The sequence below is a fragment of the Anomalospiza imberbis genome, chromosome 7, assembly GCF_031753505.1.
Source record: "Anomalospiza imberbis isolate Cuckoo-Finch-1a 21T00152 chromosome 7, ASM3175350v1, whole genome shotgun sequence".
NCBI lineage: Eukaryota > Metazoa > Chordata > Aves > Passeriformes > Viduidae > Anomalospiza > Anomalospiza imberbis.
The window spans coordinates 19,831,947-19,852,965 of NC_089687.1; the positions used below are offsets into that span (position 1 = coordinate 19,831,947).

General features: G+C 36.9%; 1 protein-coding gene across 1 annotated transcript; it reads left to right on the forward strand.

The window, feature by feature from the left end:
* Positions 1-2,388: 2,388 nt before the first annotated feature.
* LOC137477115 (E3 ubiquitin-protein ligase UBR3-like) lies at positions 2,389-20,798 on the forward strand (the record flags this gene model as incomplete). Its single annotated transcript, XM_068195829.1, has 9 exons — positions 2,389-2,417; positions 5,765-5,865; positions 12,447-12,571; positions 15,094-15,201; positions 15,717-15,827; positions 16,641-16,817; positions 18,442-18,651; positions 19,673-19,812; positions 20,442-20,798. Coding segments are annotated over 9 exons (1,119 nt in total), but the record flags the coding sequence as incomplete, so codon positions are not given.
* Positions 20,799-21,019: the final 221 nt, after the last annotated feature.

Genomic DNA, 21,019 nt, shown 5'->3' on the forward strand with positions numbered 1-21,019 from the left:
CATCACACATTTTCGAACCTGAAAACCTGTTCAGCATGCATTCAAACTGCTTGGAGGGTGTGTTTTCATGTGACGCTGATTGAGCCCTGACCTAGATTGAGCAGTGGGATGATGTTAATAAATTTGGTGTATGGTTGGCTGAGTTATATGCAGCAGAATTAAGATCATGTGGTCAGAATGGCTGTGGGACAGATCACGTGCTTCTCATTTTGGCATTTGAAGAGCTTGCTGGATTTGGAAGCAGCTGTTGATAGAGGGGGCCTACAGAGCTGGTGGAATTCACCATGCATTGGTCATGTCAAGGCTGAAGTGCAGTATGTTAGATTTCATTGGGCAATATTTTGAATCACTTAGAAATTAGTGGTATTGTAGGTCTGTAATGCCTTACTTTGCAGAAAGGGGTGCATGCTGGGAATGTTTTTGAGCAGTTCTTGTGTTTTCAGCACTGGTTTTCAATATTTCATGGTAGACTTGATGATACTAGTTTGGCATAACGTCCTAAATGGTTTGTAGGAAGGTACAACTGAAATAGCATCCATTTTGCCATGAAATAATTTACTGGTGAGATGCACAGATGCTTTTGAGCTGGAATATTTTTGCTCACTCCTTGGAATGTTTTTTCTTCCTTAGTCTGCAGGCCACAGAAGACTACAAAGGAGGCAATTTGAGGACATATTTTTAAATTATAAATTGGAGCATAAAATTAGTATCTGTAATTATACTGCAGAAATTTGAAGTGGTAGTTTGACTTGAGGATGGCATTCATAGGACTGGTGTGTATGATCTGATTGTACACTTCTTAGAGTCACACAGCCTTTTGAGAGATACAGAATAGCAGATTTTTTCAGGTACAGGAAAGAGTGCTCAGAGCAATTAGAAGGTGACACACTGCAGAAAACTGAAAAAGCTTAAGAGGATGGTGGAGAAATAATCATTGCAGATTTTAGATGTGAATAGCATTCTGCTGCTTTGAAGTTAACCAAGTCATCTAAATCATCAGCCTGACCTGCACATGAGACTTCAATCAAAGACTTATAGAAAAAGAATGTCAGTGACAGAATTGAGGGAAAAAGTTCTGTATTTTCTGCCTGTATTACTGTGATTCCAAACAATTTAACTTTACTAAAGTCACAGAAGCAAAATAATTTCAAACCAATATGCTGTCTTTTTCTATCTAATTTTCACTTAAAATTATTATTTTAGTTGAAAGCAGTTTTCCAGAGAAGCTAGTTTAATTTTCATTTATTTAAAAGGCTAATTTTCAAAATGGAAAGAAAAAAAAACCCACACACATGCAGAAATCTGTGGAATGCAAGTCCCCATTACATTGTATTCTCATTCTCATTTAATTATAGCTATTTTCTTTCAATATAAATAAATATTTACAAATAGAACTACTCAGATGTAGAACCCACAATTTTTATCTTAGTTTTCTACAACTCAGCTGTCATTCTTCATAAGTAATGCCTTAGATTTCCTGTGACTGGGAGAGCTGATCAAAGTAACTTGTAAAGAGCCTCACAGAATTGCTTCACTGTACTTCTCAAAACCACCGGTTTTGTCCAGTGTCTTCTGCAATTGTATTTAGCTCTCCTTGTAGCTGAAAATGGCAACTGAAAGGAAAGATAGGGAGAAGCTCAAGCAGCCACAGCAAGGCTAAGTAGAAGTAAGGAAATCTTGAGCAAAAGGGGCCTAAATAATGTGAGCTGTTTGAGAGGGGGAAAAAGAAGAAGCTAAGTCTGGTGAATTGTGAATGGTTTAGTAGATTTTTTCCCCTGTGCAGTTTATGTTGCAAAATTCAATGTATGCTTGGTCCCACAGGCTGTACTTAAGCAAATTGTTCTTCTGGGGCAGATCTGGTTTCAATAGTGATCAAATAAACAATTATTGTGGTGCAAAAGGGGAATAATAGCTTCTGGCAGGGGGCAGGCAAGGAGCAGCTGGAGGCAATAATTACTAAACCCAGATGTAAATTTAATGGACTAGTCCAAATAGTCACAGTTTCAGGAACAACAAACATGAAATGAAAGGATGTACATGTTTTTTAAAATTTGAATCTCTACAAAGGCTGAAATTTTTGTGTCTATTTTGATAGAATATTTCAGCAAAGAATGGATTGATAAAACATGAAGGATCTTTGCAGTAGAAGCATTTGGAGGGAGGAAGTGCACGATAAACTGAAATGCTGTTTTTCAGTTTCTTTCTACAGTGTTTTGCTCATGTTTCATTCTAAGCTAGATCACTTCAGAGTCTGTTTATGGTGTCATACTGGGGCAACAAACTGCAACTCAGGGATAGGACTGAGCAGCTGTGCGGAGGAACCCCTTAAGTCACATCTCCATCACAGAAACTGTTGTGAAATGGAGAAAACCCCCACAGTTTTTCTGAAGATACTCTGAGACAGAGAGAGTAGGATGGTGGGATAGCGGGGTTTAGTTAAGGTTTATGCAAGAGGTGGTCTATACATACACGTGCTGCAGCAGGACTTATGTGCTCTATTCCATACAACAGAAATCCTGCCTGAAACAGCTGGCTCTCAGGTCCTGTGTTACAGTACATAGGTTTTCACAGTAGTGCCAGCTTTTGCTCTTGGCTGTTTCTTCCTTCCCCTGCACTGTAGCTCGCCATCTTCCTTGGCTGTGCTGATGTAACTTGGGCAGGCTGCATGAGGAAAGTCAAGCAACAAATCCACATTTTAAAAAGCATAAATTGAATGATTTTGGGAACGGGTGACAGGGGACTGCTGGGGGCACCCTGGTAAAAGAGAACGGGAAATGCCCAGTGTTAGAAATGTCAGTGAGTGTATAATGAGAAACTGACCTGCTGTAAAATCTGCTGTGACACAATGAGCAAATATTAAATTGTGATTATGTCCTAAGGTGCAGCCAGAATAAGCAGTAGAATTCTGCTTTCTTGCAGTGAATATCAGAGGCTGTGTATTAGTTTGACCTCTCTGCCATCTGGGATTTGTGTGCTTTACTTCTTATCCTGTAAACTGTGAATAAAATATAAGTTTGCCCTAGTTGATGAAGCCTTAGTTTAGGTGTACCTATATCCCTGTGTCTGACAGTTCAAAGAGGTGTGAGGCTCAGAACTTTTTTTTTTATTTAATGAATTTCTACCTTTATAATTGGTTGGAGTTAGCATCAACCAAAAACTTTTAAATGTCTCTGGTCGAGAGAAGAGGGAATGGGGAGCATAAATGTAAGGAACCACCATAAGCAAAATGCTACTTATTTCAGAGTATAACAGAATTTCCCATTTCTCTGTATCCATTCCCAAAGAAATGACTCCTGCATGACAGCTCTCAGGAGGAGGATGCAGACTACAGAGGCAGAGTTTCTCAGCTGTCAGGTGATAGGAACCCTGGTTTTGGCACAGAGAGGTGCAGCCCAATTACCTTGGGCTGGAGGAGAGGTCATTTCCATAGGGAAGGCTGAGGTTTGCATTTTTCATTTTAGGACATGGTCATTTTGCACTGTACAGTTTATTTTCACCCTATTAAAAATTGATTCAGCATACAACTGTTACACATCTGAATAATTTTGTATTACTTTGGTCCTATTTGTTGTTGTAGTTGCTTCTTTTTATTAAGTGCTTCTGTGGCACAAGTTTTTGTAGTCAGATTTATCAAGCTTGCACGTATGCGTTAGGCATTAACAGAATGGACAGTTTCCATAAAACACATTTCTAAACACATTTTGTAATTTCAGTTTCATTGTCATAATGAAGAAGTTTCTGAGGCTCTTAACAAATGACAGAGCAATTTTTAAGTGCTTCATGTGCTGCAGTACTTGATGGAAGCAAAAGCAGCTTATCTAAACCCCTGACATTTAATGTAGCTTTGCTTCTCAATTCTTACAAACTGAATAAACTAGAAAAGTAATTCAGTTGGTCCTGCATGTGCAAATGAGTTCATTTATGTGTGATGTTGATGCCAGTCAATTATGATATTCTGTGTATATATATATAGTAATTTTGACAGAACTGATATTTGACCTAATTGTTAAGTATATATTAAACAATATTGGAAAGAAGTGTTCAGCAAAATGTGACCAGAGGGAATCAGTTTTTTTAATGTTATTCCAAATTAAATTTTTCCCAAGTTTATATATAAATTAAGAACTAAAGATGAGAAGTAATTTAAGGGATGTCCATGGTTTTAAAGTCATTACACAATGAGGATTATTTTAAAATTCAGTGTTGTAGATCATAAAGTAGAACTAGATGTGGGTAAAAGTAGAATTAGAGAGACATACTGAGATGAGTATTTTCATGGCCTATATATGTATATATTTATGTATATTACAGTTCTTTTAAACAATAATTTTATTAAATGATTGACTATAGCAAAAGGGTTATCGATGGTGTTTATTCTGTGGCTGTCTGGGTTCATTAATTCAAAAGGACCACTTAGACCATGTTTTCTCTCCCTTCACTTTACAAGATCAGTCAGCCATGTGAACATAAGTGTTCTTTTAATCCTCCTCTTGTATGACTGCTTCCATGTGTTAAACTTCATATCACAGATGACTCCTGGAGGTGTCTTCTGTAGAGAGATGCCTGCGTTTTCAGGAAAGCAGTAATTATGTAGTCTTTTTTCAAAAGCAGGATCATGTTTATGGGCCTCAGAGATGATAAACTGGTTTAATCCTCAAAGCTGTTAGAGGACACATCCACATGGCTCTAGATGTGGGCAGCCTTCTGCAGTACACAGACTGCAAGAGCTCAGTGGGTTCCTTTGCAGCACCGGTGGCCGTTGGCAGAGGACTGCTTTGCATGGGAGATTCAGGGCCAGTGAGACCAGGAGTTCAGAGTGTGGCTCCTGCAGCACAGGTCAGCAGCACCACTGCTTGCCAAGGGCAGTAAGAACCCACCCAGCTCTTTGCACCTGTGCGTGTTGTAGAAGGGGAAGGCTCACAGGGAGGGTGTGTATATTTTATTTCAAGTTGCTCCTGCTTGAGATCTCCATCATGCCTCATATCAGTTAAAAGAGGGAAGAATGATTTTTCACAATTTGATTTTTTTTTTTTGTCATTTGATTCAGCTGTTGAACCTGAAGAATACTGTTGGTTGGAATTTTGTTGAATATTGCTACACAAAGCTAGAATCTACCTCCTATCTGCAAGCATTTTTTGCTTTTTAGTATGGGAAAACAAGATGATGTTACATCAGTAGATATGGATAGTTGAAAAGTTTGTAGTATCCCTGTGCTTACTTGCTTCCTTCTAGACATCCAGGGAGTTTCATAAAGACTGTGTGTAAGACTGCATAATCCCACCTGTCTTGGCTGCTTGAGCCTTCATTTCTTTACATGAAGGAAGGCAATAGGTTTTCTAAGGAGGTCTCTGTTTTCCAATAGGAGCATTCCCTGAAACGTGAAATGTATTTTGAGGATTTATTATTGTTACAGCCTGGTTACTTGTATCCGTGTGAAATGCCATGCTTTGGAAACCAACTCAACTGTTTGAGTATTCCTTGACTCTCTACATAGACATAATGAGTTCAGGCAGTTTTGAATGTTTTAAAACATTTCAACAGAATCAGGTACCCAAATGGTAATTTCCTCAGGAGTTATTATATGAGTAACACTAAATTTTTGAAATGAGATCCATTTTAAAATTGAGATCAGTTAGCAAATTGTCAAGTATTAGGCTTCTGTAAGCTTGATATCAAATGTAATACTATTTAAAATAAATACAAAATAAAATATGAAAATGGGTTTATAATATCAGAAGTGATTTTCTTTTGGTTTTATTTCCAGGCTGGTAAGTGAAGAACTGCCAGAAGTTCCTGTGCTTTACAGAGATGTCTCATCCCTTTTGCTTATCCAGATTTTAACCATGCCTCAACCATTGCACAAAGGTATGTTACAAAAATATGTATATTTAAATTATTATGTAGTTGAGGCTGCTTTCATGATGGCTTGCAGGATGGTAAATCATAGCTGATCTACTGTGTATTCTAAAATAATGTTTCTGCCTTATCTACAAAAGGTGGCATTGAACAGAAGTTTTTGTTCTGAGTTGACAGGTTTATCTGTGTTCCCTGTCTTTTTACCTTATCAGTCAACTATTCATTAAAGATACACGAGCTGAGTGGAAACTATTAAGTATTTCTACTGAAAGAAAAGTGTCCTTTGTTTGACCTTCATCTTTTGCTTAGAGGGACAGTTCAATACTTCAAGTTGAACTGAGTGCCTAAAGGCAAAAAATTTGAAAGATTGTAATTTAATTTGAATTTCAGAGCTTAAATTGCAGCAGTCTTATGTAAGAGTTCATATATGAAGATAATAATTGCTGTAATGCAGTGATTTCAATAGAGAGAGCATACAGTATGATTATGAATAAATATTAAATAGATATTAAAAAAATAAATCTTTCATTACGAAAATCAGAACTGTCTTAAAAGCTAAATTTCTTTTTCTGTGTAAAAGGAACAGCTGAACCTGGTTCCTCTTGCTAATACGTAATGTGTGTTCCAGAATAGGGGTTCAGACCCTCTGGTCTCTGGCTTGATTATTTGTAATTGTACCTTTATTTGAGAATGAGGACAATAAAACTTTACTCTTTCATTGACAATGAACAGAATATCTCCCATGGGATCTGTGTGGCAGTTTTGATATCTGCTGAGTTTTGGTAGTTGTTGAATAGGTAAATTCAGGAACTGTTCTGCTCTTGATGCTTACACCTTAGTAGAAACTGTTTCCCCATAAGAGGTGTTCAGTCCTCAGTACTGAATGTTTAAATTCAGCTAAAGTGACTCTATATGTGTTCGTTAACATTGTGGATTTGTTTTTTCAATACACTTAAAATCATAGAATCATTTAGGTAGGAAAAGACCTTTAGTATCATCAAATCCAATTGTTAAGTACATGCGTATGGATTAAGTGTATCCAAAAGATTTTTTTAGAATATGAAAATACTAAAAGAATAAAATATTTTGCATAGGAAGACTATTGTCAAAAATGTACTTTTTTTTTTAAACCACAGTTTAACTTAAATTAATGCTATGGGAAGGCCTCAATCAAACTAGTATAAAAACAGCAAAAAGTTTAATGAGATTAACATCTGAAATTCAGGGAAGGAAGTGTTGAAGTACAAACCAGTGGTGTCTTTGTAGTCAATATCCAAGCATTAAATAGCACCATTTAAGAAAATATATTTTATCCTAGAAAAGACAACATTCAATTAATAGTAAGGCATTCTGTGGAGAATTCTGTGAAATGCCTCATATCAGCAGCATGTGTTGTCTTTGCTCTTAGGTTTTTTGTAGGTTGCAGTTGAGAGGGAAATGGCAAGTGGCAGATAGAAAATAAATGTATCTATTTCAAATCTGTGAAGCATTAAATTGGAAATAAATTGCCATTTATCTTCCTAATTTTTGTTTCATCAAAATGATTAGGCAGAATGAAAAGAAAGTCTTTCATAATTCTGTTTGGAGGTGTAGAGTGGTGTTCACAAAAGTAGGTCATAACAAATTTGTTTAGTATTTTTACAATGGGTGTGTAGGTCACAGAGTCAAATTCGATATTATTCATTCTTTGTAGAGGGCTGAGGTATAACTAAGGTAAAATGGCTTGTGAAATGTCTCGTGGTTAGCGATAGGGGTGAACAAAATCTCTGTTTCAACCCTTCTGCTTCCTGAATTGTCTGTGCTGCTTTGCCCTTTTCATGGGGTGCAGGGGCTGTGGACTTAGCTGTGCGCCGGGATACACACAGGCTGATGCCTGTGTGTGTTGACAGATATTTCCTGTATATTCCTTTAACAATAGACTTAAGTAAGTTGCATTGTGTGCTTCATCAAATATGACATCTTTTTTTAATTTTGTACTTAAAATCCTTTTTGTTTACACCATGTGTTTTTTAAAAATAGAGAGTGCTCTTTAAGGAGGACTCAAAATCTCATCTCTTGCCCTTCAGATGGCAATTGTATTAACTTCCCTATTAACTGTTAATTTTAAATTCAGACTGGGAATTGCATTAACTTCCCTATTAACTGTTGGATGGGCGTTGGTATCTTTTTCAATCTGACATAGATTAAAGCAATAAAAATGCCATTACTGTTCAGCCTCTCCATTCAGAAGAGAAAATTGATCTGTACCTACCAGAAAGAAAGAAGACTGCTACAGAAAAAACTTAGTGTTGGAGGTCAGAGCATTTACAAGCATTAGCCAATTTGCAGAGAAGGGAATGGGACTGATATGTGTATCTCTGTGTAGTGTAGCAAGCAAAATAAACACTGTTTAGGATACTAAAACCATTTGTGAAACTTCTTTTTTCTTTTGAGTTTCACACTAGGATGTGGGCAGAACTTTTAAAGGCTTCAAATGGTTTAGCATTTTGTTTGAAATTTTTGAAATTGTACAGGGCTAAATACATAATAATCCACCTAGGAGTTCTCTGGTTCAATTCTGTGGCAGTTGTTGTACAGAGGATAGAGTGTTCATGGTGCTGTAAATTGGGACTCCGTACAAAACAAAGATTTTGCTTCCAGCTCCTTTCTTACAGAAATAGCAAATGATGGTGTGTGTACAGAAATGGAGAGAGTGGCTTGGTGGTTATCAAAACCTAAATCTGTCTTTGTAAATTGAATTCAAATCCCCACAGCCCCCCCCGCCCTTCCCCATCCCCCAGTCCTTTCTGCAACACAGTTTTTGGATGTTGGAGTAATTTAATTGAAACTGGACCTCTTTCATGTTACCATCAATTGTAAAAAGTTTTATTTTCCCACCACCTGACTTGGGACCCCATGTACAGATTTCTAGAAGTCCAGAGTGTAGCTTCTAGTGATTTCAGTTTCCGCATTGCCCTGGATGTAAGAAGCAGTGCACTGATAGAGAGTGTTTAAAACCCAGGGAGTGTGTGTGAGCAGCAGGGAGCCCGAGGCCGGTAGGTGCACAGGAGCGGGGCTCAGTGGGCCAGCAGCGGCCCGGCGCTGTGCGTGGTGCCGGATGCGGGCAGGGCCGAGCAGCGCTCGCCACAGCCCTGCGGGCTGCAGGGAGACAGCTGTGCTGTGGGAGCGCTGGATGTGTTCCAACCTCAAGTTCCTTCTGGGAGTTGAGAGCAGCCTCTCTGGACTCCAGGAAAGGTTTTCTTCTCTGGTGTGTAAAACCTAAATTCAGTGCCTTTCCCTGTAATACAGGTTAGGCTCAGCTGCTGAAGAGGCTGACCTGGATGTTCTGACAGATTCTTTTTTTATTAAGTCTGAATGACATGCAAAAAAAGTGCAGCAAGTAGCTTTCAGGCAAACACTGACACTTTTTTTAATTATTGGATAAGGCTCTTGACTAAATATAGTATGGATGTAATCAGCTTGAATACTATCCAGTTTCAATGTGGTAGCTCAAATATTTATCTGTATTTTGGAACTTTAATATACCTTTCATGGATTATCTGAAGTTCAGTGCTGTCTCCCTTTGTTCTGAAGTTGTGTTTTCAAAGAAGTGTTCAAGCTTTTGATCAAGGAGCATATTAAAAGGTTATTTATACAAAGATCTCCTTCTAAATTTAGTAAAAGAGGCCCTACGTCCTTCATTTTCCATCTGGTTCTCTTTGTGGATTCCTTCTGTCATAGGGTATATCATCTCATTTGATATTGAAATGAAAATATTTGTATTGTTGGTAATACGCTTATTTATCTGCACATTTCTTGGACTAATGTTAAAATTAGAGTTCTAGAAGTGTTTCCTATTTAAATTTAGTTTTTAAGGATGTTGGTTGATGCATACAATGGGATGAGAAGCTTTGAAATTATTTGGTTCCAAAAAGTTTTAAAAATAGGAACGTAAGAGCATTTCTCAGTATTATTCAAAAAGAAGTACAAAAGTTCTGGATTAGGCTGTTTTGATTAGATTGGCCTAGCCATAGTAATAATACTTTCAGACTGTCAGACTATCAGATTAGGGGCAAGAATCCTAAATGCATTTTAGTGCAGAACTTTGCTCAGTGGTTTACTTCACATACTTGCAAGCTTTAGAATTATTAAATTGAAAAGATGATGTAGCAAAAGCACAGCCTGCCTCAGGGGGCAGCAGGAAAACAGCACACAGCCCCCACAAGCACACTGCAGGAAGTCAAATAAAATTGCTCTTTGCAGTAGACAAGAATGCAACAGCTCTAGCATTACAGGTGCCTACAGCTGTCAAAATATATGGCATTTGAAGAGATAGCATAGCAATGAAGTGATAATTGATGCAGTGACTGATGTTTCAGTACATTTCCCATGGGATGTTTCTGTGACTATAAAAAAGCCTTGTTGCTCATTACACAACATGTGGCCTCTGAGCTGCTCCTGAGATATTTTCCTAAAGGGGAAAAAAAAAAAAAAGATGACATTTGTGCAGAATTCAGGACTTCTTTAGGGTGACCCAGATGTGGGAGTGTGCAGTTTTTGTCCAATTCTGGATTCTCCAAAAATGTAATTCATGGTAATTTATGAGTCACATACATGTAAATAAATACAAGATAATTCATTTAATTGAAACATAATATGGGATAGACATATTTCTGGTGAATTGAACAATTAGTATTAAGGGGGGGGGGGAATACAATTAGAATTAAGGGGGGAAAAATCAGATTTTTTAAAATGTGCAAAGATACCCAGTGTTGAGCACTGCAATCACCTGAGCAGAGCTACAAGATGGATCAGGCTGGTGCCTGTTGACAGCAGTCTGCCTTTGCTGCTCTGCATGCAGGGGGTTTGTCCATGCTTTCAGTGTGAAATTGATTTGGATTGCTTGTATCTGCTGTTGAGGGGTTAGAACTCAATACCTGACTTCGGTTCTAGCTACGATTACAAACTCTTAACTCGGGCCAAAGAGGCAATTTTTACAGTTCTCTGAATGTGTGTGGTTTCATCTTGTAGATTTCAGTCCCAGAAAATTTCCTGCAAGCCTGCCTGCTGTTATTCCTCAGGGGTAGAATTGCTAAGAAAGTAGAGGTTTCAGCAGAGATAAAAAATACAGCCTCAAGATCGAGTGGGATCTGGTAAACCCTCCTCTTGGGGAGATGTGAAGAGGAAGTATCATTATAATGCTGCCCGCTCTAGAAGCGGGGGATGAAGTATCGGACCATTCATTGTCATGTTTAGCACAAGCTCCATAGGAAGATAATACAGAAAAGTTAATTTTTAATTGTCTAATAAGAAATGATCTTTTTGATGCTTAAATGGTGCTTATAGTTGATATTCACATAAGCTTATACTCAGAGACATTAAAAAGTTTCAAAATCCACGTCTGCATTGATTTGTAGACACTTGTTGCATATACAAACAATTGTTATTTCACAAATTGAATTATGTACTCAAGTCTTAGCTGTGTATATTTTATAACCTAGTAGTGGGTTTTGATATTAGATGCAGGAAAGGAGAAGCAAGGTGTTTCATTTTCCTGGCCTCCACATTATCACATATGAAACTCGTTTAAATCATTTGGGAAGAAAGAATGAATTTAACCCAGTTTTTGTGAGGTGCATATGTAAATTGTTTTGCTTGACTTCAAAGCCTGAGAGGACTTCTTAAACCCCTCATTTTTGTCTACATTTTTTAGATATATATTAGTTATGTTTATGCTTATGGAGTGGTGTAAGTGATGACAGAAACTTCTTTGATCTGCTTAGATTTAAAAACAAAGTAGATAATTTGGGACTGGAAATAGAGCCTAAAGTAAAAAGATAAAAAAGGACTGTTTCAGTATCTTCATTTCAGTGAATGATTTTTTTTCTGTTTCCATTTTAGGAAGTCTTATTTTGCTTCTGTTGCTAGCGTCCCCCAAAAAATTTCAAAACCTTTCTCCTCCAGCCTAGCTGTAGGAAATAATAGTCCTTTAAATATTAAAAAAAAAAAATCATAAAGATCTTTGAAAATGCCATAAATGCCAGTCTGCCTTCTGTCTTCCTTCTGTATGCATGTGAGGTACTCACTTGAGTGTTTTGCAGCAAGTGTTTTATGGTGGGATCCATATCTGGAAGTGAAGGGTTAGAAACTGATATGCTAGATATACTTGTGGTGATTTTTTTTTAAATTTAATTCTTCCATTATTTGTATGTGTCACCCCTGACGGGAGCCAGAAGAGATGGTAGGATATGCATTTGCTTACATCTACAGTAATCAGTAGCTTAACCTACTGATTAGCTTGTAACCTTTGAACAAAATATAATTTTGTATTATAACCAGTCCACTAGGATGAAGTCACTGCTAACCAGGATTAAGATGAAAATGAGGAGCAGTGGAAAATGACTTGTCCTGTACTTGTTCTGTTCACTGTGGCTGCCTAGTCATTTCGGAAAGCCAGTCAATATATGCTGTTTTGTATGTTTTGAGAGGCTGTTCTTTGTATAGCACTTGCTTTTCATTGCAGAATTATCATTTCCATAACTAGAGACTCTGTAATCATTATATTTGCTAAAAACATCAAATGTTTAAAAATTACTTTCTTTGTTTTACAGAACACTTCACCTGCATTATAAAAGTGTTGTTCACTTTATTGTATACTCAAGCCTTGGCAGCACTTTCTGTTAAATGCAGTGCTGAAGATAGGATGGCATGGAAAGAGTCAGGAGCTCTCAAAAAGGTTGGTTAGTTTATTAAAACATTTATGAAATTCTTCTTAAGTATTTCTAGTATGAATGTAACAGATACTTCTGCTTTGCATGTAGTAATTTGCTTCTGCTTCAAAATCCAATAATTTGTTTCTGTGTGTGCAATTTCTGCAGGTTTTTGTACATGATGAGACTTAAAAGTTTCACAGTCTGTATCTTTATAGTTTCAGTCTCTACATTGTTGCAGTGATTGTAATCATTAAATGCAGCTTTCCTTCCTGTGAAATTCAAGTCTTCCTATATAGACCATGGGCATTGATCTGATGCATTTCTCTACAGGAAAAGCAGGCAGCCTTGTTGGAGAAAAAACCCTCTTGACTTTTCCAACTTGCTTGTGCTATTTGTGGCTAGCTATATAAATTTCTCTCACTATGTGGTCCAGAGTGCTCATGTGATGAAGAGACAGAGAGGGAAATTTGTCACTTTTGTTTCCTTGACTTTTGGTAGTATTTACAAGTAAAGTGACAATGCATCTTTCTATTTCAGTTCAGCTGATTGAATGCCAGTTGCCACCAAAGACAAAGTTCTTTGCACTAGCACCAGCATTCATTTAATCCTTCAGTTAACTTTTTGCTCCACAGATTGGTTTTCCCAGAAGGTCAGAAGAATGCCAATGTCAGACCAAAGGAAAGGATACAAGTGTTGTTGGAACCAGGAGAATAAATGGGTATTACCCCTTTATACAACAGCTGGGCCTTAGATGTAAAATGAAATGAAGACTGAGAAGAATGACCTGCCTTTTCACATGTAACTTAAATTTGTCATAATGGTCAGTCAGAATTCCAAGTTCTTAAGGATAAATTATCTACTGGCCTGCTACTATGAGAATTTTTTATTACATTGGGATCACTGGACTGTACTTCATTTTTTTAGGTCCCTATCCAGCCCTTCTTTCAATATAATGTCATTTTCTCAGAAATACAAAGACATTTGCTTGACGTTGTTGCTAGTGAACAGGTTTTTTCATTGTTTACTTAAGTGATTCTCAGGAGATAAATGTTGCCGTTTAAAGCACTCAGGATTGGCCAATGGTAATCACACACTCCCTGTTACTCTGTCCCAGCTCTTTGGCTGCCCTTCTCTTCTTGAGCGTATCCCTCATCCTCATGCATCACAAGGGAAGCTGGTTTTTAATTTAGAAACCCGAGTTCTTTCTTTAAAGATTCTTTAAGCCCCGGTGATTAAAAACATATGGTTCAGGTTGGCTTTTTCTTCTCTGCTGGTAAGAGTGACATTTTAATCCTGGGATGACTACACAGATGACACCTCACTTAACTTTTGTCTATGGATAATGCCAAGTGAATCTATTACAGTTTGGTATTCCAGACATTAAACATGGGCTGAAAACTTTGCTCTATATTTATGTGAAATGATCAAACAACATGAAGAGTTTAATTTCTCAGCAGGCCTGAGAGGTGGATATTGTACTTTTGAAACCCAAATTCACCCTCATTATCTTTGCAAGGTGTGTTATGGTGTCATAGGAAGCACACAGTAAATGCCTGTGGAGTAAACTTCCAGGAATAACATAGAAAGAAGGTTTGTCTTAGCTGCTGAATTAAGTGTGTGTTGCCTTCTGGTTCTTTGACTATAAGCATAAACAGTAAGTGTACAGTCCCAGTATGAAAGGTGAAGGCCCCATCTAAAATGGAGAATGAAAGTTGATGTCAAAGTGCACTAAAGAAACCAACTGATGAATTACATGCATAACTATTTACTGAAGTATTTGGTTTCTTTCAAGAATCACAGTAATGGGATTGGAACCCTTGGGAGTGGAACCCTTGTTTGTTGTGTTGATAATATACTAACAGAACTCAAAATTCATATCCAGTCATCTTTTTCCAGGGTAGAATTTATTCTGACTTGGAAAAATACTTAGGAGAACACTTCCTTCTATTTTTAAGGCCTTCTGTGTTGCCTTTAAATGTAATTGCTATAGCAAAAGCTAAGTGGCTATTTATTCTTAACACTAAATATATTTTCCATCTGTAGTAGACATTGTTCATTCCAAATGTAACTTTGTACTTTCTGGTAGATTCATTTAAACTTAAAATACATAGCAAGTGTTTTGTCATTCATTCTGGTTGGTATGTTTTTGAAAATTACTTTTTTAAAAAAAACCTTGTATTAGAATCAAAATTCTGTCAGAACAAGATGTATCTGGGAAGCGATTCTTTCTAATTTTAAAGTAAACATTTATATACTCACAGAGAAAATGTGAAATGCAAACATTATACAATGGCTTTCATAAAGCACTCAGTTTAGAACATACATAATTCAAGTAGCAATTCACATTTCCCTCTTCAGCTAAATGCAGTCCCCTTCTGTAAAATGATATATTTGTTTTTAATTTTTTTAAGCATTGTGTATCTTTGTAGGTCAAAATTCACATGTTGATCAAAAGGAAATATTCTTCATTGCTGTTGCTATTACAGAAACACTTTCTTCTTTTTATAACCAGCTCTTTTTGAATTTCCTTTCTTCTCATTTGCAGAATACATCCAGTGGAGAAAAATCTTGGGAAGTGTTGCTGGGTCATGTGATTAGTGAACTGTCTAAGGGGAAGATATATGAAGAAGAAGAGACTGAAGAACTAGCAGTGGTACTGGCAGATTTTTGGCAAATTTATCCAGCACGTCCCCTTGAAGTTTTTTTGCTTCATTGTTATAATGATTTTTCTCTGATCTTGCTAAAGACTTGCAGTACAGCCCTTTATTTTCTAGATCAAAGCATATCCCTTTGGGACAGTTTGCCTCTGCAAATACCTCTGCCTCTTTTAATAATATCAGATGTGGTCAGTGCCATATTGAGAAAGTTATTGACAAATACTTCTTATAATTACAGGTTTTAATCATATATATGGTTTTTAATCATAAGTACGAAAGACCTTTCGGAAACTTGAAAAAGTTAATATTTAAGTAGAAAACCCATTTGTTGAGGGGGAAGAAAACCTACAGAGGTATTTCAGATTATTAGTGAAATGCTGGCGTTTGGAATGTATATTTGATGCAGTCGTTTATATAATATGCTTAAAAAACACTTGGTTCATATTGGACTTTCCATACTGGGGGATCATTTATCTGGGACAGAATTTAGTAATATCTTCCTCCTGTCTAGGTAAATCCGGATTCTGTAGAGTGCTATCTGCAGCAGTTCTGCCTGCCTTTCCTCAGGATCACAAGCCTTCTTCAACACCATCTCTTTGGAGGGGATTTGCCTAGTTGTCAGGTACAGAATGAGAAGGGCACACGCAAACGTTTACGTATACAAGCTAGAGATCAAAAACTAGAACTTTAAGGTGTCTCTTTCATGGTATACATGTTCTATCCTAAGATTTTTTTTTAATCATATATTACAGCACTGCAGTTTTTAAAAATGGTATTATATTCTTAAACTTAGCAAAGTAATGCTTATTTAATTAGGTCATAGGTAATTGTCTCATAAAGTACCAACATACTTTTAAAACTTGTCCAGCATTTGCAGAGATGGTGTAATTCCACACACAATGGAATTCAGTACTGATTTTCTTAATGCCTCTTAATACTTCATTCTCAGAGACATTGCATCAGCAGACAATGATGTTTAAGTTCTATGACTAATTTAAGTAGAGTTTACTGCAGGTCATCTCCCTCTTTTCCTTGCCTCAACATCATCGCCTTTGTAAAACAGCCATTAGCTAGTTTGGGGTGCTAAACAGGAAACAAATTATTGTGAAGTTTGGGGCTTTCTTCTTTTGTTTCTCTTTTTTGGATTTGTGGCTTTTGTGGCAGAGTTGTATTTTGTTTGTGGGGTTTGTTTGGGGTTGAGGTTTTAAAGTTGGTTGGTTGGTTGGTTTTGGGGTTTTTTATGACAATTTTTTTTTTCAAGAGTCCAGTTTGAAGTTATCTGGTGAAATTGAACCTTCTTGTGTCACTAAGCATGACTATTTGCATCTTAATACTAGAATACTTTTTAATTGAAGTATATGTATTTTTAATAAACTACTTAAAAATTAAGGGTTTAGGTATTAATCTAAACCTCTCTGATTTCATGACTAAAAAGGAAGATGAAGAATTCACCGTTCTTGCAAGCTGCCTGGGTCTATTACCATCTTTTCAGTCAGCTCATCAGTTCACCAGTGCCTCTTGTCTTGATTGGCCAGTGCCAGCATTTGACATGATCTCACAGTGGTGCTCAGAACTGGCTTCATTTGCAGGTAGACATCCAGATCAAGTAAAGGTATGTAGCAGAGTTATTTTTTTCCAAAATAGTCATGGTATGGAAGCAGCTATTTATTGTTTGATTCATTATGTACATATACTGTTGCTTTGGCTAAAGATCGGAGAATGTAACTTGTAAGTGAGAGAGAAATTGTAATGGGAAATATTAGTAGGTGGATGTGAGTTGAATTGGCTAAAAACAGGAATACGAAGACCTGTGTGATTTTTATGACTGTTGGAGACAGAATATAGAATCACTATCCTTAGATGATACTAAGTGTGCACCTATCTTCTGCACCTGCAGCCAATAAAGGGCAGGTAATAGAAACTTGAAGAAAATAGGTATCAGAACTTTTCCTTGCCTTTTTTAATATACTGTAGAACATTGCATCTTCAGTTGCAAAACTGAAAAAGATGAAAAGGTTAAAATCTGTTTAACAGTTATTGATGAAAAATGGTACCTTTTTTCTAAAGGTTAAAGAAATAATACCAAGACTTGAGTTAGTGCAACTGAAATAATCAGTTGTGAAATGGAAATGTTTCAACATGAGTGCATTGTTTTGATGACAAAGCTGCATCTCAACAATTCAAGTCCCCCTCTTCTAAATCTGTGGTGTCAGGGGAAAGCCAGATGCATTCCTCACTCTGCAACATGATTGTTCCTGTGAAAATTTGAATACCCAGATTAATCTCAAAATACAGTTCCTGCTAATCTGTCAGATATTATAGATTCCAGTGAAATTGATAGCATTCTTCCCATGATTGGAAAGTAACCAAGTACAAATGCAGTATTTCTTTCTCTTTTTTTCTTTTTTGCAATTTAGGTTTCAAGGTCATGCACTCGTAAAAAAATTTTTGGACCTTGCAAAAAAGATCCCATCTGACCACTATGCTCATAAGTTACAAAAACACAGAAAAAAATTGCTACATTGAAGGAAAACATATTTCTGTTTAAACCCCCGTCCCCCCCGCCAACAACCAACCAAGAAAAATCTCAACATAAAATTGGACAGTGTTTTTAAGAGTAAATGAGAAGAGTTAGGCTTTTCAAAGTAGTATTTAAGACAGGTAGTGCCTGTCTTACCAGAACTCACAATTTTTGGTAACTTCTTAATATGGTGTGTGTTTGGTACAGTTTTGAAAAATGGGCAGATGTCTTCAAATATCATTTACAGAGATTAACTTCAGTTCAATTTTTGAAAATTTGAGTCTAAATTTTAGATGGGAGACAGCTTTCATAGTCAGTGCCAGAGTTTGGGAGCAACACCTTGATACTGCCAAGCAATCTTAGTGCAGGGACTGAGAGTCTTTCCTGTGGGTGACTCTTAATTCTCTTGTTTTAGCTGTGAAGGTTTTTGCACTTAAAGTATGTCACATTTAGAAAACATTCTTGGGAAAAGGCTAGTGCAATTTGTACCTGTTACAAAGGATGAAACGTGACTGCAGTTGGGTATGGTAATCAGCCAGGAGCAGGTGACTATCACAAGGTGACATTTGACTTCTAAATTTGTGAAATGCAAAAGAAATGAGATATTTTTAAACTGCGTGTTTCTTTTATTTGGTGTTCTCTTTTATTTTTTTTAGAAAATATGAATGTTTTAAAAAATTGACTGAACTGATATATATTCTTACCTTATTTGTAGGCTTTGCTTATCCAGGAGCCTAAGTGGGACTTGCCACGCCTCCTTCAGTTGCCTGAGAATTACAATACCATTTTTCAGTATTATCACAGAAAAACTTGTTCTGTTTGTACCAAGGTTCCTAAAGATCCTGCTGTTTGCTTAGTTTGTGGTACTTTTGTATGCTTGAAAGGACTGTGCTGTAAACAACAGAGCTACTGTGAATGTGTACTGGTAAGAGAGAGTTAATTCAGATTCTGTAATTGATTCTCACACTCGCTGATATTTGCTAACTCCATTGCTTAGTTTTGATGGTTTTCTTTTCAAAATGTGTTTATATAATCATAGAGTAGTTTGGGTTGGAAGGAACCCTAGAAGAGTCATCTAGTCTAACCCCCAGTGATAGAGTTTAGTGCTTATTTCTAAGGGATAGGCCTAGACTGGATTCTGGAGGGCAATTTAATTGCATAGCAACCTATTTCTCCTTTTTGTGAAAGTCCCACAGAGCCACTGTGTGTAATGTTGACACGTGATTTTCATTCACAGCCAGTTGAAATTTGTTTACATTCGGGTTGTTTGTATATTGTTTTAATTTTCCTCTGGTTTGTTTCCTTGCTTTCCAAGTACCTAGAAAATCAGTCTGTGGTTGATTTGAGTATTTTCTGATACCTGACCACCTACTAGAGATCTACAGCTGTAACTACATAGGTGCTGATTTAAGGTCGTTGACTTTTTCAGTAGTAAAGTTTTCTAGTCAGCATATAAATAAGTTCTTTCAGGAGCCTGAGTTGGATGACATCTATTATTCTTTTTCAGACTATGATAAAGGTTTGCTTTGATAGGTTTTCTCTTTACTTGCATTGAACAGTTTGGGGAAGACTGGAACTATATGGACTTCACAAAACTGTGAGAGCAGTTTGTTAGAGAGATATTTACAAATGGGGCATAAAATGTCAGAGAGATTTTGGACTGTCTTGAAATTGACATATGTAAATTATATTGACAATATATATTATGTTGGCATGTAAACATTTTTATATGCAGGTGGTGTTATAGCAGCACAAGACACTGAATTCTAGTTTGAATGGAGAATTTTGGGGCAGGCTATCCATTGGTAAACTGTCTCTTATTCAATAATGTCTACATGTTATTTGAAGGAAAACAAAGTATAATTTTTAAATTTCTTCTGTTACAAAGTTGACAGATACTAACAGAATCTTTGCATTCTTGCCTTCCTACGCCCATAACATTACAGCATTCTCAAAACTGTGGAGCTGGGACAGGAATATTCCTTTTGATTAACGCATCTGTAATCATCATCATACGAGGCCATCGTTTCTGCCTTTGGGGTTCTGTTTATCTCGATGCACATGGTGAAGAAGACAGAGATCTTAGGTAATGTTTTCATTACAGCTGTGTTTCATTGTTGGTGCCTCGGTGTAGATCAACTTTGTCTTATAATATGTAATAACAGATAATAATAGATCTCTACCTGCCTTGTGTGGAAAAGGGGAAAATCCCCATTTATTGCACCTTGGAGTGACTTTTATTGGCTTGGGTTTTTGAGGATTTTTTGGCCCAGAGGTGGTGTAGTCATGGTCATTGAGTTATGCCAGGAACACAGCAGACAGATTACTATGTAGCCATTCCCAGCTGTGGTTAATTCTGTGTTGTGCTGGGAAACACTTACCTCCCAATGCTGTTGTATGGCCTTTAATCAAACCATGCAGTTGCATTCAGTGTAGGGATGGAAATGCAGTGTAGGGACGGAGCATGACTTCCAAGCTACACAAGACTGAGAAAACAAGTGATTGTTTCTGGATTCTGCTATCCAGTGTAAGGAAGGGGAGTCCCAGCAGTTACCCTACCAGAAGCAAAAATAAAAACCTCTCACCATTAAAAATGCATGTTTACCCTGCAAAAAAGTTGTATGAGTATTGTGTTGGTTATGTAATGAAGCATCTTTCCATTTACTTGGCATATTAACCATTTATTTTCTTCTTCCCTTTTTTTTTCCTCCACAGGCGTGGTAAACCCCTATACATATGCAAGGAAAGATACAAAGTGCTTGAACAGCAGTGGGTGTCTCATACTTTTGATCATATCAATAAAAGATGGGGGCCACATTATAATGGCTTGTAAATCATCGTCATCATCATCTACACACCATATAACTGCTGTTACCATGAATGAATGCATCTTGACTGACAATAGCTTTAACTGAATGGGATTTTAGCTCCTTGGCTGGGGGTGGAAGCGGGTATGGGCATAAAAGGGAAATTGAACTTTGTCAACATGTGAAATCTGTGCAAAATGAGCTGTTGTTGCTACAAAAGAATGATACAATAATTGAAATTAAATCCTCAAAATGGTGTGAGCAATCTTATTGCACTCAGTAGTCTATTTTTCTTGTGTCTTTTAAAGTCCATTATTGTTAAGAAGCACAAATTTACTTGGAGTTGTTTAGAGGCTCCAGGGGTAGCTGTCTGGGTTTTACTTTTCTTTGCATGGAGTTGAGTTTTTAGCAATTTTTGCTGAAACGGTGTATATGTCTATTACATCTACTAAATATGTTGGATAAAATTTCTTTGCCTTTTTTGTG